This window comes from Canis lupus, chromosome 24 (assembly GCF_011100685.1).
Source record: "Canis lupus familiaris isolate Mischka breed German Shepherd chromosome 24, alternate assembly UU_Cfam_GSD_1.0, whole genome shotgun sequence".
Taxonomy (NCBI): domain Eukaryota; kingdom Metazoa; phylum Chordata; class Mammalia; order Carnivora; family Canidae; genus Canis; species Canis lupus.
Window position 1 is genome coordinate 34916134 of NC_049245.1, and position 25928 is coordinate 34942061.

The window sequence follows — 25928 nt, forward strand, 5'->3', positions numbered from 1 at the left end:
GGGAACGGAAGGACAGCAGGGCAATGGCAAGAGATGAGACAAGCAACGAAGCAGGTGCTGGGGCATGGGCTCTGGAGTCTGAACTTGATCTTAAGGGCCTTGATGGCTGAGAAACTGACAGGTTCAGAGACCCCATGGAGTGGGCTGGGGAGGTCTGCTGCCCGGGTGCCACACCTATCTCCGTACTTCTTCCCTGCAGTGAGCAAGCCCGTCCACCTCACTAAGCCTCAGCTTCTCCACCTGACTTACACAATGTTATCTGAAATTATATCTCAATTTAAAAAAAAAAAAAGAGTGTCCATTTCTAGGATCACCATGAAAATGAATGAAATAAATTGTGTTAAAAGCACGGGGCCATACACATAGTAAGCACTCAATAAATGTTAGTCATTTTATTATTCATTTTTTTTGTCTCCACTGTAACAATATAAACTTTATATAAATTTTCTGTTCATCTGTGTTCATCTGTCCTATTACAATACTGAGCACACAGAAGGCATTCCCAAAGTATTTGTTGGATGGATGGGCAGAGGGAGGGATGGGTTGGCAGATGGGTGGATAGGGGGTTGGGTGGATGAATGGATCGATCAGTGGATAGGATGATGGATCAATCAATCCTAAAATAAGATTAAAATCACTGAATATCATTGACCTTGGTCATCATCTGATTTGAAACATCAGGGCACCAGTAGCTAGACTCCCCTAACCACCTCCCAGACCTCTCAAATGATAAATACCATGTCTTTATTTCCCTTGTCCCTAGGCTTGATAGGAGCTCCCAAAAGAGAGACGTGGCTACAGCTCAGAGCCGAGCTGGAAGCGCTGACCGACCTCTGGCTGACCCACTCTCTGAAGGCGCTCAACCTCATCAATTCCCGGTAGGTGGGAGTCCCCATTCTCCCTTGTGCCCCTGAACTTGCTCCCATTCGAGGGTGGAGGCTCCTCCATTTCCACACCTGGAGAACTGGACCCTCCAAATCCTCTCTTGTACACTTTCCAGACATTTGGTAACACGGAGGTGTTACATAGTACAGTACCAGGAACAGCTTGGAGCCCAGCTGGGCAAACAGGTGCTGAGACTCACCAGGGTCCAACAGAGCCAGAGACCTTTGTATGTAGGACCATCTGTCCCATCCCCTTGTGCCCACAACACCCACCAGTCACGACAAAGCCCACTGAAAACCACTTTAACTATAGTAGGCCACAGATCACCTGGCAGGCACTTAGGAGGCAAGGAGGGTCCAGTTTCATTCCAGGCCTCCCAGGAAATTCCCTCTTGCTCTTACACAAGATCATCTGAGCCAGAGAACAAATTACTCTCTGCACTAGCCTCCAAAAATCTTGCGACCCAACATAGGAATGGTTACGAGATGGTAGCCCATGAGCCCATCCTGCTGATGTGTCCTATTTTAATACACGCTTTGTCCTGAAGATTGGGAAAGGGAATCCCTGGCTCCAGGTGTCCAGGTTCTGTCAAAATATCAGAACTTCCAGGTGTTCCCCAGTTTACCCTAGTCCTCACTGCTCCCTGTTGTCCTACACCTGATCCATATTTGCTCATTTATCTTATTGAGTGGCTGCAGCTATGTAAATATGGGCCCTGGCAAGAAACATTTGTTTTAAATAAGCATTACATTTTAACACCGTGAGTAATATTTCAGTATTATGTTTCAGTATGCCAGGCAGCCTCAGGCTTAAACAAGAGGAACAGCTGAAGGATCTTTGGGCCCTACCCTCTCCTGACGATGACATAGCCAGAGCCTCCAAACCCCACTGGAACTCTGGCCAGCTCCAGGCTCGTGCTGCAGGGTGAGGAGGCCTGGCCTAGCTGTTGGTTGGTGCTCTGACCCCATTTTCTTTGTCCTCAGGCCAAACTGTGTCAATGTGCTGGTCACTACCACTCAACTAATCCCTGCCCTGGCCAAAGTCCTGCTGTATGGACTGGGCTCCGTGTTTCCTATTGAGAACATCTACAGTGCAACCAAGACAGGTAGGGAGAAGCAGACCTTGGGGTGATGCAGGGAGGGAGGGTGGGCCTAGCTCTCCGACCCTTGTTTGGGAAGCTTAAGGAAGGCGGCTCTGGGGAAGCTAAACAACTTGTCCATGGGCATGACTCAGATCCCCGAAAGAATCCCACAAGCCACTCGCTTCAACCTCAGCTTCCAAAGAAAGTGGTTAGTTCCGTAGTTTTATAAAGTGTAGGTATTAGTTAGGATACCTGCAAAGCTGCTATAACAAGCACACCCCAAATACAAGGGCTCACATCAGAATCAAAGCTTATTTCCCCCCCACGTGTCCACGGACCAGAGGTGGGTGATCCAGGCTAGTGGGACAACTCAAATACACCCAGGATCCCAAGTCCTTCCCATCTTATTTTTCCACCATCCCCGGTGGTTTTATTCTTACATGTGTGGTCAAATCCAAATCCTGCCACACTGTCATTCAGGCTTATAGGAAGTGGGGAAAGAGGAAGGAGTAATACGGGTCCAGTGTTTTAAAGCCAAGACTCAAGACAGGATACCTCACACTTCTGTTCACCTCCTATTGGCCCCAGCTTAGTCACATGGCCACAGCTAGTTGCAAGGGAAGCTGGGAAATGTAGTCCATAGCTAAGTGTCTCAAACCCAGGTAAGTCATGGACTTTTATTACTAAAATAGTTTCCACCACAGCATGGCACATGAGGTGATTTTAATTTAGGTGGTACAAGTCGTCAAATAACCTTGAACCATACAGAGATAAAAATGGTGTTTTTTTTCATTCTTTTTTAAAGAGAGACTCTCAATTTAGTGTTATACTGCTTTGACATCTCTCTTAATGCTTAATAATCTTCCTTATTAACAAAGAGAACAAGCCTTAGGCTTCAGAGCTTCCATCAGATAAGAGAATTTAATAACTAGAAATGAATAGCATCATTTATCAGCAGAGCTAGTCATATTGGCTTGGGGGAGGTGGGGAACTGGGTTTTTTATTCTTACATCACCTAAAACTGTTATTATAATGCAAAATAAATCTAGTTAGTTAAGAGGTTGCTTTTTTTTTAAGATTTTATTTATTTATTAACAAGAGACACACACAGAGAGGCAGAGACCTAGGCAGAGGGAGAAGCAGGCTCCCTGTGGGGAGCCTGATGCAGGACTCGATCGCAGGACCCCAGGATCACACCCTGAGCCAAAGGCAGATGCTCAACCTGAGCCACGCAGGTGTCCCAGTTAAGAGGTTTTTAACTGGAAATTTTTACCCTTGTTTTTTTCTGAAATAAACATATGTATATTATACATATATAAATAATATATAACTAATAAATATAAATAAATATATATATTATATATATAATATATATATTACCTTGGAAGCATTTTCCCAGAACATTTTTTGCCTTTACTGAAGTTCTAGGCCTGAACATTACAGAAAAGTGCCATTAGATTTTTAAATTTTAAAATCATGAAATTCAGACCCCAGATGGCCCTTAGAGTTTCTGCAACAGGAGCTGATGAGCCTGTCATTTTCTTTCTGCACACTGTGGTCATGTGCTTCTGCAGGCTTATTTAGAACCTCTTTTTAAAATATTTTTTATATTTAATTATAGTAAAATACACATAACATGAAATTTACCACCTTAGCCACATTCACATCATTGTGCCACCATCCCCACCATCCACCTCCAGAACTCTTTCCATCTTGTAGAACTAAAATTAAGTCTGCATTACACAGGAACTCCCCATTCCTCCCTGCCCTGAGCCCCTGGCAACCACTCTTCTACTTCCTGTTTCTACAAATGTGACTGCTCTGGGGACCTCGTGTAAGTGGAATCATATAACATTTGTCTTTTTGTGACTGGCTTATTTCACTTAACATGATGTCCTCAAGGGTCATATCCATGTTGTAGTATGTGTCAGATTACCTTCCTCTTTAAGGCTGAGTAACGAGTAGTCCGTTATATATTTGTGCTACATTTTGTTTATCCATGGATCTGTCCATAGATACGTGGGTTGCTTCCACCTCTTGGCTATTGTAAAACAATGCTGTGTCAACATGGGTGTACAAATACCCCCCTTCAAGACTCTGCTTTCAGTTCTCTGGGATAAATATCCAGTGGTGGAATTGGTGGATCGGAGGGTGATTCTATTTTTCATTTTTTGAGGAAGTGCCGTACTGTTTACTGTAGCAGCTGCACCATTGTGCATTCCCACCAACAGTGCACAAGGCTTCCAGTTTCTCCACATCCTCACCAACACCTGTTCTGGTCTCTCTTTTTTTGATGATTACTGTCCTAATGGTGGTGACTGGTGTCTTTTTAATACAGTGATTCTCTTCTGTATTTAAATGAATTCATTTAAGTAAAACTAGAAGTGTAAGTTGATTTTTTTTAAAGATTACATAACAGGGATCTCTGGGTGGCGCAGCGGTTTGGCGCCTGCCTTTGGCCCAGGGCGCGATCCTGGAGACCCGGGATCAAATCCCACGTCGGGCTCCTGGTGCATGGAGCCTGCTTCTCCCTCTGCCTGTGTCTCTGCCTCTCTCTCTCTCTCTCTCTCTCTCTCTCTCTCTGTGACTATCATAAATAAATTTTAAAAAATTAAAAAAAAAAGATTACATAACATTGGTTCCCAGATTTGGTCACAGTTGTTCAGGAATGTTTGAGAAACTGGTTTGTTTGAGAAACTCTGGTCTAGGATGTCACGACTGAAAGAGAATTCCTGAACAAAGGATCTAGTCAGTGGCCAGATAAGTATGGAAAACTCACAGTGACCATGAACACACCAAAGACTCCACTCAGTCCTATCATAAAAGTTTTAAAGTTTCATTTAACAGCACCTTTTTTTTTCTGTAGATTTTGCAAGAAAGGAATCTGTAACCCAGGCACATCAAATATTGTCATGCAGCCCATCGATTCTTTTTTTTAAGATTTGATTTATTTATTTATTTATTTATTTATTTATTTATTTATTTATTTTTGAGAGAGAGAGAGAGAGAGAGAGAGAGAGAGAACAAGAGCAGAGGAAGGGGCAGAGGGAGAAGCAGACTCCCCACTGAACAGGGAGCCTGACACAAGACTCGATCCCAGGACCCCAGGACCACAGCCAGAGGCAAAGGCAGATGTTTAACTGACCGAGCCACCCAGGCACCCCTGATTCTGTTTCTTTTTTAAGATTTTATTTCTTTATTTATTCATGAGAGACACAGAGAGAGAGAGGCAGAGACACAGGTAGAGGGAGAAGCAGGTTCCACACAGGGAGCCCGATGTGGGACTCGATCCTGGGTCTCTGGGAACATGCCCTGGGCCGAAGGCAGGCGCCAAACCACTGAGCCACCCAGGTGTCCCCCTGATCCTGTTTCTATCAGGGAAATGTTAGAGCAACTTGTTTCTCACTTCGGTAGCCTGGAGGTCAACTAACTGAGGGCAATCAAATTTGAGACTGCACAGAAATTTGGCCTCCAGCTCCCTGTTTTAACTTGAAAAGCATAATTTTTTTCAGTAGTCAGGTTTTTGCTCTGATAATGCTGCATAACAAACACTCAGTGGCTTACGGTGTTTACTTCTCGCTCGCAGGCGTGGGCAGTCCACTGTGGCTCCGCGAGGGCTGCCTCCAGGTTCTGCCCTGTTCTATAGATCCTCTCACTGGGGGATCGTCACTCACTGTGGCCATCAGGGGCACATTCTTCCCATAACAGAGGCAGAAGTGAAGGGAGCCGAGCCACACCACCCGCGGCAGGTCCCTAACATTCCATATTGGTCAAAGCAAGTCACATGGCCCACCCAATATCAGTGGAGTAGGGAGTAGGGAGGCTCCACATGCTGTAGTGCAAGGCTTTGCAAGGTGTAGTGCCATAATTCTTTTTTTTTTTTTTTATCTTTTTGTTTGTTTGTTTTAAAGATTTTTATTTATTCATAGAGACACAGAGAGGGGGGGCGCAGAGGCATAGCCAGAGGGAGAAGCAGGCTCCACACAGGGAGCCCGATGTGGGACTCGATCCAGAGTCCCCAGGATCAAACCCCAGGCTGCAGGCAGCGCTAAACCGCTGTGCCACCAGGGCTGCCCTGTAGTACCATAATTCTGCTTTCAGAAGACAGGATTCGCAGCTCGACCTGGCCACAGCTCCTCTTCACAGAGGAGAAAGCGAACACAGAGGAAGGGATGGTCTGCGGCAGGGCTGAGTCCTACCTAGAGCAGTAGAACAGAGTAGCTCAGAGCTCAAGCAACTGGAGCAGCCTAGGTTCGAATCCTGAACTGTGCTCGCTAGCTGAGTGCCCCAGGCAAGTGACTTCACCTCTCTGTGCCTGTAAAATTGGATAATTAAGGGATGCCTGGGTGGCTCAGGGGTTGAGCGTCTGCCTTTGGCTCAGGGCAGGATCCCAGGGTCCCAGGATCAAGTCCTGCATCGGGTTCCCCACAGGGAGCCAGCTTCTCCCTCTGCCTATGTCTCTGTCTCTCTCTGTGTCTCTCATGAATAAATAAAATCTCTTAAAAAAAATAAAAGGATGATCAAAATACCTCCAAACATCTGACAAAAGGGAATAGTGCAAGTTCCCAGCAGAGCACAAGTGCTCAAAAATAAGAGCTGTTTTATTATAACTACTATTGCTACTCCTCCTCCGCTCATCTTCGGGGCACTCCGCCAGCCTGTTTATCTCTAAAATGGGAATTCTATTAATGGCAATTTCATAAGGATTGTGGTGATGACAGTAAATGAATAATGTCAGTGTTTCCCAACAGCGTGGGGAAGCCTTTTGCCTCCCAGGAGATATTTGGCAACACCTGGAGACATTCTTTTGTGTACCAACTGGAGGACGTGCTACGGGCATTTCCAGGGTGGAGACCAGGGATGCCACCAAATGTCCCCAGGGATCGAGGCAGCCCCCGCGGCGAAGACTCACCCAGCCCCACTTGCCAGTAACCCGGAGGCCGAGAAATCCCAATGCTGGCGGAGTGCTTGAGTCAGAGAGTGACCACTCCTGTTAGCACTGCCGGTTCCCTTTCTGTTACTTCACTTGCCGACACCATCGGGATGAGCTAAGATCTGAATCCAGTGTGTCTAGATTTACGCTGCCACCCACACACCTGGGAAGGAGGAAAACACGAAGGGGTGGTCATCAGTGGGAAGCAAGAAAAAAAACAGGGGAGTCACCCCAAGAGCCAGGTGTGTCACCAGGCTGCCACCTGTGGACGTGGGAATCCTGACACCTGTGCCTCCTGAATCACGTGCTCTCGCGGAGCCTGGTGTCCTCGACTGTGACGAGGGTCCGGCGCCCCCACCCCAGCCGGTTGCATTGCCTCGGGAGTCAGCTCCAGGCCCCCGTGCTGCCTCTTCTGTGTCCCCATGGGCAAACCCCGCTGTCCCGCCTCACGTGGGGAGGGCGACAGTCCCCACCGGAGACACTCGTGTGCTTGAGGATGAAAGGGTTAGGAGGATGGCCAGGCAAACACTTGGTCAGTGGGTGCCAGTGCCCGCAGTCGGGGCGCTCAGCAAGCATCTTTTCTTTCTTCCCTTCTTCCATGTGCAGGAAAGGAGAGCTGTTTCGAGAGGATAATGCAGAGATTCGGCAGAAAAGCCGTCTACATCGTGATCGGTGACGGCGTCGAAGAGGAGCAGGGGGCAAAGAAGGTAGTGCTTCCGTCCCCGGGCCGTGCTGCTTCTCTCGAGCCTGTCTCATGGGTTTCCTGGGCTCTTTCCCTGGGTTTCCTCCACCCCCCCGCCCGGGCCCTGGCTGGGTCCCCTCCTTCCCAGCCCTTAGCTCCCAGGGCCCTTCCCATTTGCAATCGCAGAAGCATCCTGAGTAATTTCCTTCTGCAAATCCCCCTCGGTGCCTTTGGCTGCCGCCCCTGGTAGCCCTGGATTTTTTCTAGGACAACTGCTCGGGAGCCCGGAGACACTCTGTCAGGGCAGGCTGGTGGGGGGCTGGTGCACGTGTGTGCGCTTTATTTCATGCTCACTGATCATATGTTCCAGGAACCCTTCCCAGTTAATAAAGACAGCATTAAGCTAATGAGAAAGAAAATCCTGCACTTGTGATCTCGGGCCCATGAGCAGAGGGGCAGGGGGTTCTGGTGGCCGCAGCTCTGCTCTTGGAAAAGAAACAGCTGCCAAAGTCCTGGGTCTGGACCTGTCAACAGCATCCCAGAGAGCCTGCCACCCCCCACCCCGAGGCCTGGGAAGTGGATTGTTAATGTCACAGAGCTTAATTGGGAGGACCTGGTTTCCCCCTTCCATCCCCAGCGACAGATTCCAGGGAAATGCAGAAATGTTTAGAGTCTCAGTGGACAGAGCCTAAAAAAAGAGGGAGGGCCCTGAGGGTCCCCGGAGAGGGCCTGGGGGCGGAGCTAGAAGGCCTCGCCACCTGCAAGGCTCCTCCCCTCCCAGCTCCCCCAGACTCCACCCTTTAGGCCTCAGGTTCCAGCAATATTTCTGAGGCAAGAATCCCTGATCAGCTACCACTGGGTCTCCCCGTGACACAGGCCTGCTGGAACTCCCTCCTCCCGCTGTTTTCTTTCTTCAGTGCCTATAGGATTGGGCTCTTTTAAAAAAAAAAAAAAGTTATTTATTTATGAGAGACACACAGAGAGAGGCAGAGACACAGGCAGAGGGAGAAGCAGGCTCCCCACGGGGAGCCAGATGCAGGACTCGATCCCGGGACCCCAGGATCACGACCTGAGCCAAAGGCAGATGCTCAACCACTGAGCCACCCAGGCACCCCTGTGATTGGGGTCTTAATCGCAGACACTCCAGCTAGTGGGAAAGCTCCATCTACTATGTACCCGAGGTTGTCCCAGGTGCTGGGGAGCCTGCAGTGAGCAGAAGGGAGAGGCCCTCACCCCTCCCTCAGCTCCAGCTTGGGAGCAGGCAATAAACACGAGTGTAACCTGTGTGAGGTGGTGACCAGAGCTCTGGAGGACCGTAAAGCGGGGACCCAGAACAGATGGGACCGTGGGGGCGGGGCAGTTGCCAGTGTACACAGTGGTCAAGGTAGGCCTTGCTGCCGGGTGACCTCTGAGCAAGGAGAGGAGAAGGTGAGGGAGTGAGCCAAGTAGATTTTAGAGGGAAGGCAGTCTGAGGGAGGAACCAAGAGATGAAGCAGGACCCCTGCCCCCACCGGCAGTGCCCCCAAATCATTAGGACTCAAAATTCACACCGCTAGAAATTTCCACAGTGACCCCTAGGGGCCAGGCTATTCCCCCTTTGAGAACGGGTAGTCTGAGCTCCCTGTCTGGGCGGACCGGGCTCCCCCCTGGCCTCCCTCTACCGCCAGCCCTGCTCCCACAGAAAGAGGAGACCTCGGTGTGCACATTTTACCCTGAACCCTCGCTCTGCCCCCACTCTGAGCAGCTCTTCCTCACCCGTAACAACTTCGGGGGAATATGCACCCAGGGCTGAGCCCAGGGACCCTGCGCAGTGTCCTCAGAGCCCGAGCCTCTGTTAGCACTGCCCAGGACAGTGGGGTCGGGGAGTCTAGAAGTCCAGAGGAGCTTCTCCTTCCTGTAGAACCAGCGGGAAAGAAAATCTGAATGGTAATTTGCACAGACAGTGAAAACTCACCTGAATGTCTCTGCTGCTCAGAGCACAGGAGATGCACCTTACTGAGCAGGGCGCAGGGGTGGAGTGGGTGGTCTCCAGCAGGGGCTGGGCGGGAGGGTGTCTGTCTGGGTTCAGCGGAGTGGGGTTGGGGTCGCCAGAGATGCTGGCAGCAGAGAAGTCTCTCCCTGCTGGGACCCCAGGGCCCCAGGGCCCCAGGGCCCCAGGCTCCTTCTGCCTTGTTGCTCTGCCTGTAGCCCCCCCCAGCACCCCCAGGTCTGCACTGCGGCCACTGGGAGGGGAAAGGGTAAGGAAACCTCATCCCTTTAAGGGCACAGGTGATACAGGGGGGCATCACCACTGCTCAGGTCCCAGCGGCCAGACCTGGATCACATGGTCACGCCCCGCTGCGGCGCTGGCTGGGAGATGTCGCCTCTATTCTCAGCCACCAGGTACTCAGCTGAGAAAAACGGGGGCTGCTTCTGAGACAGAAGAGGGGGAGAAGGGATGTGGGAGGTGGCTGGCAGTCTCCATCACCGCTGGCATGTGGCAGGGCTGTCACTGGCACCTAGGGGAGTCTGACCTCACCGCCTGCCCTTACCACCCCTCTCCATTCCTGGCATCATCATTTTATTGAACTCCTCAAACCACCCCCTGCAGAGTGGGTGTCACTGGCTTTCTTTTATAGAGGATGTAGCTGAGACTCAGAGAGGTTCATTGATGTACCTCGGGTCACACAGCGGGTACATGCAAACTAATGTGCATTTTGCTCCAACTACCAAGCAGGAAGGAGGTGGACCTGGGAGATTCACTCTGTCCTCACCCCTGAGCTGGTCCGGCAAGGGTGGGAGTCTACCGAAGAAGACCAGGGCACACACACCCCCATCATACACTGAGCTCCCGTAGAAACCTCTGCGACTATCTGAAGCAGCGGCCCCAGCCCATTAGCGAGAAATGCTGCGCACCAGCCACTCTCCCGGCCTGATGGATGGGAGTCATTAGCCCAGGCTGCTGGACACCTGAGCAGCATGAAATACGGCGACAGGGCAAGGGGCTTTGACTGTTTGGGCTGCCAGTGTTGTTAATATCTCCATTTTAGTGGGTCATTTGTCTCCACCTCTCCACAAGTGATAAATCCACCTGTGCTTTAGGCCTGGGATGGAGGTGGCTGAGACATTCTCTTCCACGATTGCTCATTTCCTCCCAGAAAAATGAATTACACTCTTTATAGGGGGGACAGGATTGGCCAGGCAGAAACCAAAATCCATCTTTGCAGAGAAAGGAAGGTTTGGCTGGGGTGAGGAGGGGTGGGGGAGCTGGAAGGCATTAAAGAAGTGGCATCCGCTGCCCATGATGGATAGTATGCTGCTTCCCTTGAGCGAAAGAGAAAAAGATGTGTTCACTGAGGTCTTCAGGAGCCCACCTTCCCTCTTCTCCCCTCTCCCTTCCTCTTTATCCCGTCCCTGTGTGTTTCTTGGCCACCTACTCTGTGCCAGGAGCCATGCAGTGCAGCAGTGAACCTGACATTCCAAGCTCAAACTGTCCTCAGGGCCTTTGCACTTGCTTTGTCTTCTGCCTCCGTCAGCCCCCCCCCTCCACACACACACACACACACACACACGGGTTTGCACCTCCCTCTTGCTCTCTGGGGCCTGCTTAACTGTCACCCTCTGCGGAGGCCTTCCCCCAAGCCCGCTATCAGAACAGACACCCTTCCCAGCTGCTTTCTGCCCTGCCTCCCTGCCTCCTTCATGGTGCTCACACAACACAAAACCATCTTGTTCATTTCGTACCTGTAGATTTCTTCTCTGGGACTCCGGGGGGAAGGGGGGGCTGTGTGTGCATACCACCTGTGCAGGAGGCTCCACCAGCACACAGCTGTGCACATCAAAGTCCCTGCCCTCTGGATAATCATCCCCCATCCCAAGAGCCTTCACTTAATCACATCTGCAAAATCCCTTTATTCAAGGTTCTAGGGATCAGAGGGGTATCTTGGGGGGGGGGTGCTGTTACTCTGCCTACCACAGACCAGAAAGGTAAAGGTAAACAGTGGTATGAAGAGTTGGCAGGGTATTAAGTGTGGGGCTCCCAGAGGCAGGAAGGGATGTGACGTGTTTCAGGAGCCAAAAGGATGCCTGCATAGTCTCTAGCCTGTGGACATGGAACCTCAGGGGGCCAAACTCCAGGCATCAGATGACAACTTAAGGCCAATGACTGTCTCACGGAGGCTCAGTATCTTTTATCTGCAGGTCACAGAAAGCCTATATAATGCTGAGTAAAACACTTGCTCACCTCATAAGATTATTTGTACCCTAGGTGGTTTCAGTGGGTCAGAAATTCACTGAGCATCCCTTTCTATTGTTTGTCCTACCTTTTTAACCATCTTTGGCTTTTTATTTTCTGGTTTGTTGCCTCGTGCTCTCAAAAAGGCTGCCATAGCCCCGGGCATCACATGCTAACATGACAGCATCAAAACAGGAAGGGAAAAGTAAGGGGTTCTCTCCTCAGGTGCCTCCCTCTCATCCTGGAGGAAAACCTTTCCCAGACGTCCCTCACCACCTTCCTCACTGGCTTCAGTAGGTAGGTCACAAGTCAGGAGGGATACAGGACACATCCCTGGCACACAGGGCTGGGGTTGTCACAGCTCGCTTAGCTGATCATAGCTCATCCCCTAGGTCTGGGCACAGAGCTGCCAAATGCCAATTTCGGGGAGCAAGAAAGAAGGGAAGGTGGTATTGGGCAGGCAACAGCTTCGGCCAATGGTTCGATTTTCCGGTTGATAAAAATGCAGCCAGCTTGCTTCTGTGGAGCCTGACATGACCTCTCTGTGGCTCAGTGCCCTCATCTGTGCCCTAAGAACAGAGTGTCTCCCTGAGGATCGGAGGCCAGGTTAAAGGAGGTCACATGGGGGGCCCCGTGAGCACGGTGCCTGGCGCACAGCACGCCCTCCCCAGATGTGAGGACTATGATCAGGGGGCATGGCTGGTCGGTGACTGAACTCTGCTGAAATCCATTCTCTTGCTTCTCTCTCTCATCCCCATTTGAAAAAGGTGGTTGTGTTTTTGTCTCTAGATTTTTTGTTTTGGCAATTCAGCGAGATGGGAAACGGAAAGCGCTAGCACAGGGACTGGCTCCCCAGCGATGGATTTAAGAGACAATTATTTAAAACAGTGGGTATAGGGGCCCCTGGGTGGCTCCGTCGGTGACACGTCTGCCTTCAGCTCAGGTCAGGATCTCAGGGTCCTGGGATCAAGCCCCATGTCAAGATCCTGGCTCAGCGAGGAGTCTGCTTCTCCCTCTGCCTCTCCCATACCCTCCCTCGTATGCACCCTCTGTCTTCAGTCAATCAATCAATCAATCAATCAATCAATCAAAACGAAACACTGGTATCACAGGCTGACACAGGGAAATCCAAACTAGGACACCTTTCCCCACCCCCAGTCCTGCACACGGCACTCCACATGTACTCGTGGCTGTGGCTGTTCATTCCAGCCCCCTCACGTCCACGGGCCCCTCGACATAATCCTAATAGCAGCCCTTAGCAGGTGGCCACGCACCACGAAAAGCCGCAGCAGCTGTCTACGGCAAACAGGATCTCCATTTCACAGGAAATGTTTTCGCAGGAAAGCAAACCACTGTGGGTCCACCGTGGCCTGCCTGCCCCACGCTGGCTGGGACCAGCTCTGTGTGTTGAGATGGAGTTTAGCAAATGTTAGGAGGATGAAGGACACACGAGCACCAGGCTGAGGCTTTCTTTTCCAAGTAGTGGGATCAAGGACAACTTTTTAAGAAGGAAGGACTTTCTCACTATCTGACTTCATCCTGTGTCAGGGCACCCCCTAAGACCTAAGGCCTTCCCAAAGGAGGGGAGAGGGTCAAACAGTGCACCAGGCAGCGAGGGATGAGCCAGGCAGCGAGGGATGAACCAGACACCTAGGGATGAACCAAGCATCTAGGGATGAACCAGGCAGGGAGGGATGAACCAGGCACCTAGGGATGAACCAGGCAGGGAGGGATGAACCAGGCACCTAGGGATGAACCAGGCAGGGAGGGATGAACCAGGCACCTAGGGATGAACCAGGCAGGGGGGGATGAACCAGGCACCTAGGGATGAACCAAGCATCTAGGGATGAACCAGGCAGGGAGGGATGAACCAGGCACCTAGGGATGAACCAGGCAGGGAGGGATGAACCAGACACCTAGGGATGAACCAAGCATCTAGGGATGAACCGGGCACCGAGGGATGAACCAAGCATCTAGGGATGCACCAGGCAGGGAGGGACGAGCCAGGCAGCACGAGCTCCGGGGGCAGAGACGACAGTGCGGCCGGATCGGTGGGCGCTGGCCAGAGAGGGGTGTGCCTCGAGGTTGGGACATGCCCGCGGGCCCCGCTGCCTCGGTGGACGTCGCCGAAGGCTCTAACTTTTGGGCCGGGGGGCCCGCAGGGGGCGCGATGCGGGCCTAACCGTGCGGGTGCTCTGTGTTCCAGCACAACATGCCTTTCTGGCGGATATCCTGCCACGCGGACCTGGAGGCGCTGAGGCACGCCCTGGAGCTGGAGTATTTATAGCAGAGCCCACGGCCTCGCCACCTGCCCTCCGGCCACCCAGGCCCTCGCCTTCTCCCGCCTCCCGCCAGACGCTGGACCTCGGGCAGGGTCCCTGTGGCCGAGAGGACATGCCTGGCGACCATCTCAGCAGCTGTCCCCTTAGTCCGAGCGCGGGTCCTGAGACGCGGAGTACCCCACGGTGGCTTCGGAATATTTAACTTTGGAGAAGAGGGCTGGCTCGGAGTCCAGGCTTTTCTACAAGACTCACAGGACAAAAGGGAGGAATTGCTGATTTGGGGGAGGGCTGGTGCGGAGGAGGGTACAGGCCTGGGTTGTGTTTTGTTTTGTTTTGTTTTTCCTTTTTAATTTATGGACTAATCTCATTACTCCGGTATTATGCTCTCGTACCTGTGTTGTTGGTTTTCTTAGTCGTTGGTTTGGTTTTGTTTTCTAAACTGGCATGTGGGGTGGTGCAGTTCTAATTTAAGCACTCTCTGCTCCAAGTTGTGCTTTGGGGGGACAATCATTCTTTGAACAATTGGTGAGGGAGGCGATTCGGGGCTGATGGGAAGACTATTGCTTACTTTTGTTTTTAAGGACCTAAGCTGACGTCTTGTGGACAGTGCACGTGCCTTATGCTGCCATCTTGTTTTCTAGGAAGAGGGGACCCCAGGGAGGAGGTGGTACTTTGTGACGGATAAAAGGCATTAAATAAAACCACGTTTACATTTTGAAGTGGGGTAGGATGTCACTATTTTATGACCACTCTTGAGGCTTCCTTAATTTCTGTTTTAAGAGGTGTCCATTAGAGACACCAGTAGACTTTCAACCATCCACACAGAGGGGGTTTGGGTGAAACAAAAATAGATTTCATTTAATCTTGAAATGAACTACCCAGGTGGTCAACTACTTTTCTGTTGTGATGACTAAATGTCCAAAGCTGGTTCTGATGGAAGCTAGGAGTCCAGAGTCCGTTAGGTAAGTGTGTTAGCCTGAATTCTAGAGCACTCAGAGCTCCCAGTGGTTGAGGACAGCTTCTTCCTCGATCTGTATATTCATTGCCCATAACAGTCTGATACAGATGGAAGGAAGGAAGGAAGGAAGGAAGGAAGGAAGGAAAGGTCAGTTGGTCGGACAGATAGTAGAGGGGTTATAGATGGGTGGTGGGTGGATGGATAGAGGAACAGATGATGGATGGATGGGTGGTGGAGAGTTAAGATTCACTGGCCCCAAGCTGCTTAATCTTCACTGTTCCCTCAGCAGTACCTTGCAGCTCTTGAAAACAACCTTAGAAGTAGAATAACTGGACTGTTCAGCACTCACAAACCAGAGCCCTTGGCCTTCCAGAAGTCTGAGCATGACTCCAGAACTTCCTGACCAGCCCAGCCGAAGGACAGAGACCCAACGAAGTCCTCAGGTGGACCTCTGGGGCTGAAGGTATCTACCTATCCAAGGGCTTTAGAAGTCAGAGCCACCATTGGAATTTCTTTCAGTTGCAAAGGACAGAAACACAATAAAGTGGCTTAAGCAAAACCAAAAAAAAAAGGAATTCTTTGGCTTACTTAACTAACAAGTTTAGGGATATGTGGCCTCAGACCTCTCCCCCACACACACACATATACACCCATCTCAAATGCAGAATTCAAGATATGGCTTTAATTTTTTTTAATTCAGTCTCTTTCTCTCCATCTTTAGACTCTTTCATTTGGTTTCATTTATAGGCAATAGTGCACAGACTGAGAGTAGAAGATTCCCATTGATACAGCATCAATTCTTAAAAGGACAACTGTTTTGGAAACATAGGTTAAACTTATTGTGTGAATTAACAAATGTCCTTATGGTTTAAATATTTTGAGTTGGTTCTTCCTTAGTAATTTGCAACCAAAAGCATCCCAACTTATATAGCACATAATAGTGTTAGTAGTAGTAGTAAAATCACATGGGCTCAGATTTCTCCTCAGGAAATCAGTCGTTCATATTACCAACAACTGGAATGGGGCATTTTCCATCAGATGGTAATCAACCATCTAAAATGCACTAGCGGCATCCCTGGGTGGCTCAGCGGTTTAGCGCCTGCCTTTGGCCCAGGACGTGATCCTGGAGTCCCGGGATCAAGTCCCGGGTCGGGCTCCCAGCGTGGAGCCTGCTTCTCCCTCCTCCTGTGTCTCTGCCTCTCTCTCTCTCTCTATCATAAATAAATAAATAAATCTTTAAAAAAATAAAAAATAAAATGCACTAGCAAGAGAGACAAACCATAATGGACTCTTATTCATAGGTAACAAACTGAGGGTTACTGGGGGAAGGGGAAGGGGAAGGGGAAGGGGTGGAGGGAATGTGATGTAATGACCACTGGGTGTTATAGAAGACTGATGAATTACTGACTCAACCTCTGAAATTAGCAATACACTATATGTTAATGAACTGAATTTAAATTTAAAAATTATAAAAATAAACATAAAAAAATAAAAATAAAATGCATTAGCAGTATCCCAGACCCAAGGGACACAAATTTGAATAAGGTATTTGCAGAGAAAAAGTGATAAATTTTTTTTAAAAAACTCATTTTAAAAATAGCGGAAACAAACGTCAAATTGAAATTTAAATGTGACGAGAGCAAAATTTAATCTCCCTAATATATAAAGAGCTCTAAGAAACCAATTGTTATCAACAACCAAATCTTTCAAAATACTAGAAGGCTAGGAATGCCTGACTGGCTCAGTTGGTAGAATGTGCGACTCTTAATCTTGGGGTTATAGGTTTGAACCCCACATTGAAGAGACTACTTTTTTTTAAGATTTTATTTATTTGGGATCCCTGGGTGGCACAGTGGTTTAGCGCCTGCCTTTGGCCCAGGACGTGATCCTGGAGACCCGGGATCGAATCCCACATTGGGCTCCCGGTGCATGGAGCCTGCTTCTCCCTCTGCCTGTGTCTCTGCCTCTCTCTCTCTCTCTCTCTCTCTGTGACTATCATAAATAAATACACATTTATAAAAAAAAGATTTTATTTATTTATCCATGAGAAACACAGAGAGAGGCTGAGACATAGAGGGAGAGGCAGGCTCCATGTAGGGAGCCCAATGGGAGACTTGATCCTGGGACTCCTGGATCACACCCCGAGCCAAAGGCAGACACTCAACCGCTGAGCCACCCAGGTATCCCTGAAGAGACTACTGTAAAAAAAAAATAATAAAATCTGGGGCACCTGGATGGCTCAGTCAGTTGGGCATCTGCCTTAGGCTTAAGTCATGATCCCAGAGTCCTGGAATCGAGCCCCACATCAGACTCCCAGCCCAATGGGGAGCCTGCTTCTCCCTCTCCCCACTGCTCAGGCTCTCTCTATCTCTCACTCTCTCTAAAATAAATAAAAATCTTTAAAAAAATTTTTTTTTTCATTTTTAAGTAAAATACCTGAAGGCTATAAAACATTTTACTTTAAGATTGTATTTTTTTTAAGATTTTATTTATTCATGAGAGACACAGAGAGAGAGGCAGAGACACAGGCAGAGGGAGAAGCAGGCTCCCTGCAGGGAGCCCAATGCAGGACTCGATCCCAAAACCCCAGGATCACACCCTGAGCTGAAAGCAGACGCTCAACCGCTGAACCACCCAGCCGTCCCTAAGATTTTATTTTTTAAGTAGTCTCTCCATCCAGCATGGGACTCAAACCCACAACCCTGAGATCAAAATGTTGCATGCTCGATTTAAAAAATAAAACTGCTTCTTGGGGCACCTGGCTGGCTCAATCAGTAGAGCAAGAGACTCAACTCTCAGTCTTGGGTTGGGAGTTCAAGCCCCACACGGGTGTAGCAAATACTCAAAAATAAAATCTTTTAAAAATAGAACTTTTTGGGCAGCCCCAGTGGTGCAGTGGTTTAGTGCCGCCTGCAGCCCGGGGCGTGATCCTGGAGTCCCGGGATCGAGTCCCACGTCGGGCTCCCTGCATGGAGCCTGCTTCTCCCTCTGCCTGTGTCTCTGCCTCTCTCTCTGTGTGTGTGTCTCTATGAATAAATAAATTTTAAAAATCTTTTAAAAAATAGAACTTCTTAAACTTATGAAAAGATAATCTCACACTTACATTGAGATACCACTTTCCACATCAGATTGAGAAAATATAAAAGGTTTATGACTCACAGTACCATTGGAGCTATGGGGCCCTTCATAGATTGCTGATGGAAGCTGAAACTGGCAAAAGTCCTGAGGAGGGAAAGTTGGCAATATTTATCCAGTTTGTAAGTTTTATCCAGCAATTCCACTTCTGAGAATTTATATATACGTATATATATATGTGTATACACATATATATGTGTATATATATATGTATATATATGTGTGTGTGTGTATATATATATATATGTAGGGTGAAACTCCATACAGATTTATTTTCTACAACATCGTTTGTAATAGCAAAGCAAAGAATGAAAACAACCCAAATACCCATCAGCGATGAACTGGTTATATTATGATATGGCCTCATAGTGGAATACTATGCAACCATGAAAAAGAACAAGATTATTCCTCACATATCAGTCTGGGAAGGTCTCCTACACCTACCACTAAGTGAAAAAGGCCAGTTTTAGAACAGCCTGTGGCACATGCCACTGTTTATATAAAAGTGGAGGAAAAAAGGGGATCCCTGGGTGGCTTGGCGGTTTGGTGCCTGCCTTAGGCCCAGGGTGCGATCCTGGAGTCCCGGGATCGAGTCCCACGTCGGGCTCCTGGCATGGAGCCTGCTTCTCCCTCCTCCTATGTCTCTGCCTCTCTCTCTCTCTCTCTCTATGTGTATCATAAATAAATGAGTAAATAAATAAATAAATCTTTTTAAAAATGGAGGGAAAAAAGTAAAACCTGTATGATCATAGTTGCAAGAAGAAATTTTGGAAGAAGATATAAGAAATTAACAGTGACCCATAGGAACTATCAGACATGTGGGTGAGCAGGAGAGTGCCTTCCCTATATATCGGATACTGTGAAGAGATTATTGTAAGAATGTCTTGAAGATCAGATGTCAGTTCTGGAGGCTTCTCGGTCATAGCCAGGCAGCTGCAGGTAGCTTGTTTCTAGCCAGTTTCCCTGAGCGGCAACACTAGCCCCTTGCTGTGGGACTCAGGGTGCAAGTGTGAGGCTGAGAAAAGCTGTTCTGTGAAATCAAGCAGCTTCCTCCTTGCCTGTCCCAGGAAGCCTTGTCGCTGCCAAGCCACCGTCCCCCAAAGCAGGGCAGTGGTCTCAGGGGTCTGAGTCTGACGCCTGATAAAGCCCTGCCTGTTTCTGAGCAGCTGTGCTGTCCCTGCATCCACTCGGCCAGGTGAAACCAGGGCCTGCCCTTTACCAGGTGCTCTTCTCGGCCTGTGGATGTGGACACGAAAACAGGCAGAAGCACTCCCGACCCCCCATGGAGCTGACCTTGCCTGCAGAGGGAAGCGACACGACCAGGCGGATTCACTGTGAGATGCAGACCTTCCCACTCACCGCCTTGTCCCATGGGAGGAGCAGCACACACTCCCCAGATCCTTGACACACCCCGCTCACAGGCTTGAGCCACAAGCCAAGTCCCCTTCCAAGAACCACCCAGAGGGCGGCAGAGAAGCAGCAGTGAGACCCTCAACAGGGAGGGGAAGGGGGGAAGGCCTAAGCCAGCCAATTGCAAAAAGCCAGCCTAAGGGGATCCTGGTGGCTCAGCAGGCTAAGCGTCCAACTCTTGATCTCAGCTCAGGTCTCGATCTCAGGGTCGTGAGTTCGAGCCCCACACTGGGTTCCACTCTGTGTGTGGAGCCTACTTTAAAAAGGGGTGGAGGGGAGACCCTAATAACAACCTTTTGAAAGAGATCATGGCATCTGCCCAGTGAAACATTCAGGGTTCACCCCTTGTCCAGGAGGTCACTGGGGGTCTTGTCTTTTTGTTCTGGTTGAGATGGTGACCTTGAGAGTATACGCCATGGACTTGCAGGGTCAGTGCTGTGGGGGCTGCTCTCTTCTTGGACACTGGCCAGAGTGCAGAAGGAAGCTTCAGAGTGATGTAGCACAGAGTAACTGGATGGTGTGGGGACACTGCGGACAGCCTGGTCACCTCTGAGCAGGTGGCACTGGAGCTCAGGCCTGCGTGGGGAGGAAATCCAAAATCCAGGGCAAGCACTCCAAGGGGAGATGAGGAAGTACAGAGCTGTGGGCAAGCAAAGCTTTCCAGCTGGAGGGAAAGCAGAGAAAGGCTGGGGGCAAGGTCAAAGGTCACAGGGTCAGATGGGAAGGCCCAGGCAGATGTGCTCGGATCCTTTTGGACATGGATTTGGGATTTTACCAGAGTCTGGATTGCATTCTAAATCCAGTGAGAACACACCAGAGGGCTTTAAGCAGGAGAATGGCATGATCTGATTGGCATTTTAAAAAATGACTCTAGCTGCCGTGGGGAGAATGGTTTGGAGGGGGAATGATGGAATTAGGGTGTCCAGTCAAAAACAACGGGGATTGAGATGCCTGGATGGCTCAGTGGTTAATCATCTGCCTTCAGCTCAGGGTATCATCCCAGGGTCCTGGGATCGAGTCCTGTATCAGGCTCCCTGCATGGAGCCTGCTTCTCTCTCTGCCTGTGTCTCTGCCTCTCTCTGTCTCTCATGAATAAATAAATAAAATGTTTAAAAAAAAAAAACAAAAAACAAGGATTCCTCATGAACTTAAAGGAGAGGTTTAAATTTCATGTTATAATCATACAGTTTGCGCCCAGAGCTCAAGCATGCACCTTGATGTATTTTTACACAGGATTATATTTGGGTAACCACAGTCCAGATCAAGATGGAAGAGGCTTCCAGGACCCCAAAAAGGCTCCTGGAGGCCTTTCCCAGCCTCTACTCACATTCCACCCCTATCCTGATCCCTGATGCGTCCTCCCAGCCCACTCTCCGCCCCATTCATGCCCACTCAGTGCTGGCAGAGCTATGCCCACCGGTGACCACCAGAGGGCAGTGCGACCCCACAGCTGGGCCCACCCGCAGGCAGGTGCCACCCGAAGTCCGGCCTGGAAACCATGCAGGGCCACCCTTGAAAGGATCCAGAAAGTATTGCCATCAGGCCATCCCCATGCTTCCGGGATTTCTTTGACCCAATGGCAGCGCCATCAACATGTTCAGGCCTAAGAGTCGATAAGCTGACCCACGGTGGCCGCAGTGGGGATCCCAGTGTAGAGGCAAGTGGACACTATGGTGGCCTGAAGAGCAATCTGCAACCACAGCCCTGGGAGTTGAAAGAACAAGCTGCTCTAATAATGTGCATGTAACCACAGTCTGAAAAACCATCGGGATTTATTTTTATATCCTGAAGTTCATGCAGGGATAGTGATAAGCTGACTCCAGCCAAATACCGATCATAAAATTCAGCATGAAGTATCCGGCACAAAATGAGTAGTTGGTAAACTCTGGCTGTGGGTGAGATGCCCTTGCAGACGCCGCCCCCTCCACGGGTAGCGGTGTTGGCAGAGTCGCGGCCTCTTCCATCTGGCCCTTGGATCCTGCTGGCCACCTGGTGTGGCTGAAGGAGAAGCTGCAGACGCGAGCCCTGCCTCTCACACTAAGTACCTGCTGTGTCCCCAGCACTGGGCTAAGGCCTTGACCTGCGTTAGCTCATTCCATCCCCCAAGCACCCGTGGCCCTGCTGGAGGGGAAGGATCTCGGCCTTGGGTTAAATCCCAGCTCTTCCTGTTCCTACCTGTGGGAGCTTCATCCCTCTGAACTTCACTTTTCAGCTGTAAAATGGGGGTGACAATAGAACCGACCTCACAGGTTGCAGACAGCACTGAATGCGTGCAGACGTGACCAGGACTTAGCACAGTGGCTTTTAGACTTTTCTGACTGTGCTCCACAGTGAGGGGCGCGTATTACATCAAACCAAGGAGAGCATACATCTATGTATGTGCACGTAAGTACGAATGTGTCCACACTGTGTGTCTAAAATGGGCTTCACTAAGCGATGCCTACCCCTGATGTGTCCTGTTATCCTCCATCCCGTTCTGTTGTGCTTTTAATCAATACACATCATCCAATGAACTGTGGTTTTCACAAGCCCCACGTTACAGAGGGGGAAACCGAGGCCCACAGAGGTGTTGTGGTTTGCCTCTGACCTGGCAACCGGAATGTGGCCGAGCTCAGACCCCAACCCAGCATCTTTGCTAAATCATTGCTCTTCGGCCCAAGGCTGCCAACTGGTGGCTCACAGCCCAGATCTGGCCCCCAGAGATGTTTCACTGCTCATCACATTAGGCTTTCAAACGTTGATCCAACTATTTAAAGCTTGAGAGATTTAACTCAAAATTCACATTTTCAACTTCTCTCCCCCAAAAAAGCAGAGGATATGGCGACACTGAGCCCACAGGGGCACACAATCAGCTGGAGCCGCTCCACAACTGCCCTGCTACTGTCACTGGTCTCCAGGCTCGCCATTTGCCACGGACACGCCACCTACCATCACACATGGCAGCTGTTTTTTGTCATAGTGAAGACGTATTTTTCTATCAAAAGTGGAAGGAAAAAAAAAGAACTAAACCAAAAGAACTACAAGTTTCAAGAAAACAGATGTTTGATATAAAAAAAAAAAAAAAAAAAAACACATGTCTGTGTCCACTCTCCCCCAACCGGCTTCACTAGTGTCTGCCTTCCACCTGGTCCTGGGAGCAGAGTTGGCAACTCCCATCTTATCACTACCCCGTGGCTACCTCTCTTTGTCCATAGTGTCCCTGGTGCCTGAAATGCCCAGCAGAGAATGGGTGCCTAATAAGGAAGGGAGGAAGGGAAGGGGCTTTTACACAAAAGCTTCTCTAATGACGACAAAGACAGTAATGGTTAAGAGCAGACATTCGTTTCTCTCATCAGACTAGGTTCAAGTCGTTTCTGCCATTACCTAGCTGTGTGACCTCAGGTAGCTTCCTCGACCTCTCTGGGTCTGGTTTCTTCAGCAGCAAAATCCAGGTTATGAGGATTCGGAGCACATAAATTGCCTGGAACGTAAAAGATGCTGTGTAAGTGAAGCCGCCTTCTCCATTCACCAAAGCGGACCGAGGTCGGTACTCGAGAGTCCGTACTGGGCAACCTAACAAGCTGCCCAGAGCCCTGCCCACCTGGTCTTGGCTACCTGCTGGGCACCTGCTGGGCACCTGCTGGGCACCTGCTGGGCCACGGAGGGACTAGTTTTCCATTAATATCATGCCCTGAAGGGAGCCTGGGGCAGGCTGAGCCCAGGGTTTGATCCCCAGCCCCAATCTGGGTGAGAAATGACTTGCTCGGCCTTCAACCATAGCTGCTCCTTCTGCTGCACCTTCCTGAGTGGAGAGGCCGGGAAGCTGAGCATCTCCTCCAGGCTCCCGTACAGCCGGGGGTCTGGAGCACGCAGGAGCCACAGGCAGCTGCGGTTGCACTGAGTCAGGCGGCGGAGCTGCACACAGGGCCCGGCCTGCAGGTGCGGACCCGAGCGAAGCGGCGGCGGCCCGCGGGAGCAGCAGCCCGGCCCCCGCACGGCACGGCCCAGCCCGCCTCCTGAGGCCCTGAACTCGCACCGCGTGTCGGATCCAAGCAGGGAAGCAGCCCCACGTGGCCCACGGGCCAGAGCACCTGGGGAAGGGCGGCGCCCGGGGTCACCAAGGCGGCAACCTGAGCCGCGGGGCGGGATTGCTGGGAACCGCGGCCCTGCAGCAGGCACCCCGGGGGCGGGCCGGCTGCCGGCGGCCAGGAGTCAGCCCCAGACGCGCGTGCGGCACACACGACAGCAAGGGCGGGCTGGAGTCCCGGGCCACGGCCGGCCACGGCAACCCTGCCGGAGGAGAGGCCGCAGCTTCCCTTCCGCCTTCAGGACCTCACACTTGTCCCCCCTCTGGGGCGATCCTAACTCGGCACCGTTCCAGGAAAAGGATTCTGGGAAATGTAGTTCCAGCCTAGCCGACCCCGCGGCGACCAGGGCCGCAGGCCTACTGCCCCGCCCTCCGGCTGTGCCCGCTCCCGACAACTGGCGGCCTGACCGACTCTGGGCAGCTCTGTGCGGGCGCCGGCCGTGCCCGTGCCGACCCCAGGCCTTTCGCTCGGGCAATTTCCAAGCTCAGGAGTCGGCCGCCGAAGCCACCCGAACCCCGCCTTCCCAGCCTCCCTTGCAGCCAGGACGGGAGCATGTGACCTAGACTCAGCCAATCAGAGAGCCCCAGCTGGAGACTCAGCCAATCAAATACCCCGAGTGGCATTTCGGCTCCGGCGGACCAGGCCCGAGGACCTGGGTTGCCCGGGGCAGAGGCCCTGCGGGTGGAAGCGGTGGCGTTCTGCAAGCGCATTCTGCAAAGCGCATTCTGCAAAGCGCATTCTCAGGTGTGGGATCCAGCGTAGCAAGGAGGCAGGAGGGACACGCCCAGTGTCACTGGCGAGAGTTGCCATGTGTGGGCCCCGCGGCAGTGACGGGAAGGGCCTGCTGTGTAATTCGGCCCTCGTTTGGGGCTGTGCGCTCGCAGCCGGTCCTCCCGCCCGGGCACCTGTGAGCCCTGTAATACCCTTTAATAAATTCCTCTCTTGCCAGATTAGCTACAGTGGTGTTTGCAGCTGAAACCCCGACCCCCTTTCAATTCATGGAGGCCTCGAGTGTGCTTTCCAGCCGCATGAAGAGCAGAACCAGACCCACCCCCGTGGACAGTGGAGGGGAGTCAGGGAAAGAGGGGACCCCGGGAGGCATCTTGTAAACTGGCCACCGTGCCGCAGGCCTGGGGGCAGTGTCGTCTGATGGGTCAACGACCCTAATTTGGGAATTGGGTGGTTCGGTTTGAATCCTGGCTCTGGCGCCAACCTGTTGTGTGACCCTGGGCGAGTCATTTCCCTCGGCCTGCCCCCTGCGGTTATCATGAAGACCAAAAGGTAACCGCATGGAAAACCCTCCGCACGGAGCTCGGCATAGGCGCTGAGCCCACCCGGGGACGCTGGGAGGAATGTGGTGGGTGACCCTTGTTCCCTGGACTTGGGTGTCCTGATGTGCCCTGATAGGGAAGCTGAAGTCTGCAAAACATTTCTATGTTCAAAACACAACTCTGATTAATGCCACTGAATTGTACACTTACAAATGGCTAGGGGCGCCGGCGTGGCTCAGTGGTTGAGCCTTCAGCCCAGGGCGTGATCCCGGAGTCCCAGGATCGAGCCCCACATCGGGAGCCAGCCTCTCTCTGCCTGTCTCTGCCTGTCTCTGCCTCTCTTAAATAAGTAAAATCTTTTTTTTAATGGCTAAAAGGGCAAATTTTGTTATATATATTTTTTTTACTACAATTTTTAAATTAATTATGTACTATACCAAAAATTGAATTACACTCTTCAAATGAGTAGACTGTATGGTATATGAATTATATCTCAATAAAGCTATTAAAAAAAAACAAACCCCACCTGGCTTCTCATCCATTTTGGATCCCAGGGAACACCCGGGCCTCCCACTCCCCCTCTCTGAGCCCATCAGCCCCGCCCCCACCTGGGATCCCTCTGTTCTGGCCTCACTGGCCTGCCTTTTCTTCCTGGAAGATGCCAGGTCCTGGCCTCCGGCCTTTTACATTTGTCCTTCCTTCTACTCGGAATGTTCTTCCAACCAGGCTAGTGGCACTCGGCTCTGGCTGCCCATTAGGATCAGCTGAGAAGCTTTAAATGACGGATGCGCAAACCCCACCTCGGAGAGCCAGATGACATCATTCCGGGAAAGCGGGTAGGGTCTCGGCATTTAGCGAATTTGTTACTTTACATCTCCCCAGGTGCCTCTAGGGTTCCCCCAGCACGAACCACCGCCGCCCTGGTCATCGGGGCTCGGGACCCCCTCCTCCGGGTTTCTGCTCAAAGGCCAGCTCCCCGGAGAGGCCGACCCCAGGCTCCCCATCTAGGCA

At 50.9% G+C, this 25928-nt stretch overlaps 1 protein-coding gene and 1 long non-coding RNA gene across 4 annotated transcripts in view; one reads left to right on the top strand and one right to left on the bottom strand.

The window, feature by feature from the left end:
* The window catches only part of EYA2 (EYA transcriptional coactivator and phosphatase 2), a 264015-nt gene extending 249220 nt beyond the window's left edge, over positions 1–14795 (top strand). For 2 of the 3 annotated variants that reach the window (XM_038572509.1, XM_038572511.1), the window contains 4 exons: positions 764–878; positions 1869–1990; positions 7506–7606; positions 14001–14795. In XM_038572509.1, the coding sequence (XP_038428437.1) occupies positions 764–878; positions 1869–1990; positions 7506–7606; positions 14001–14081 (419 nt within the window). In that variant the 3' untranslated portion in view covers positions 14082–14795. Of the gene's footprint in view, positions 1–763; positions 879–1868; positions 1991–7505; positions 7607–12019; positions 13855–14000 lie in introns of those variants that run through there. The other variant, XM_038572510.1, reaches the window with a different exon arrangement.
* Positions 14796–20727: 5932 nt separating this feature from the next.
* On the bottom strand, positions 20728–23516 carry LOC111092042. Its single transcript, XR_005377394.1, has 2 exons — positions 22943–23516; positions 20728–22553 (listed from the first exon to the last, which is right to left on the bottom strand). It is a non-coding gene; the product is annotated as an uncharacterized LOC111092042 (long non-coding RNA).
* Between the last annotated feature and the right edge of the window lie 2412 nt (positions 23517–25928).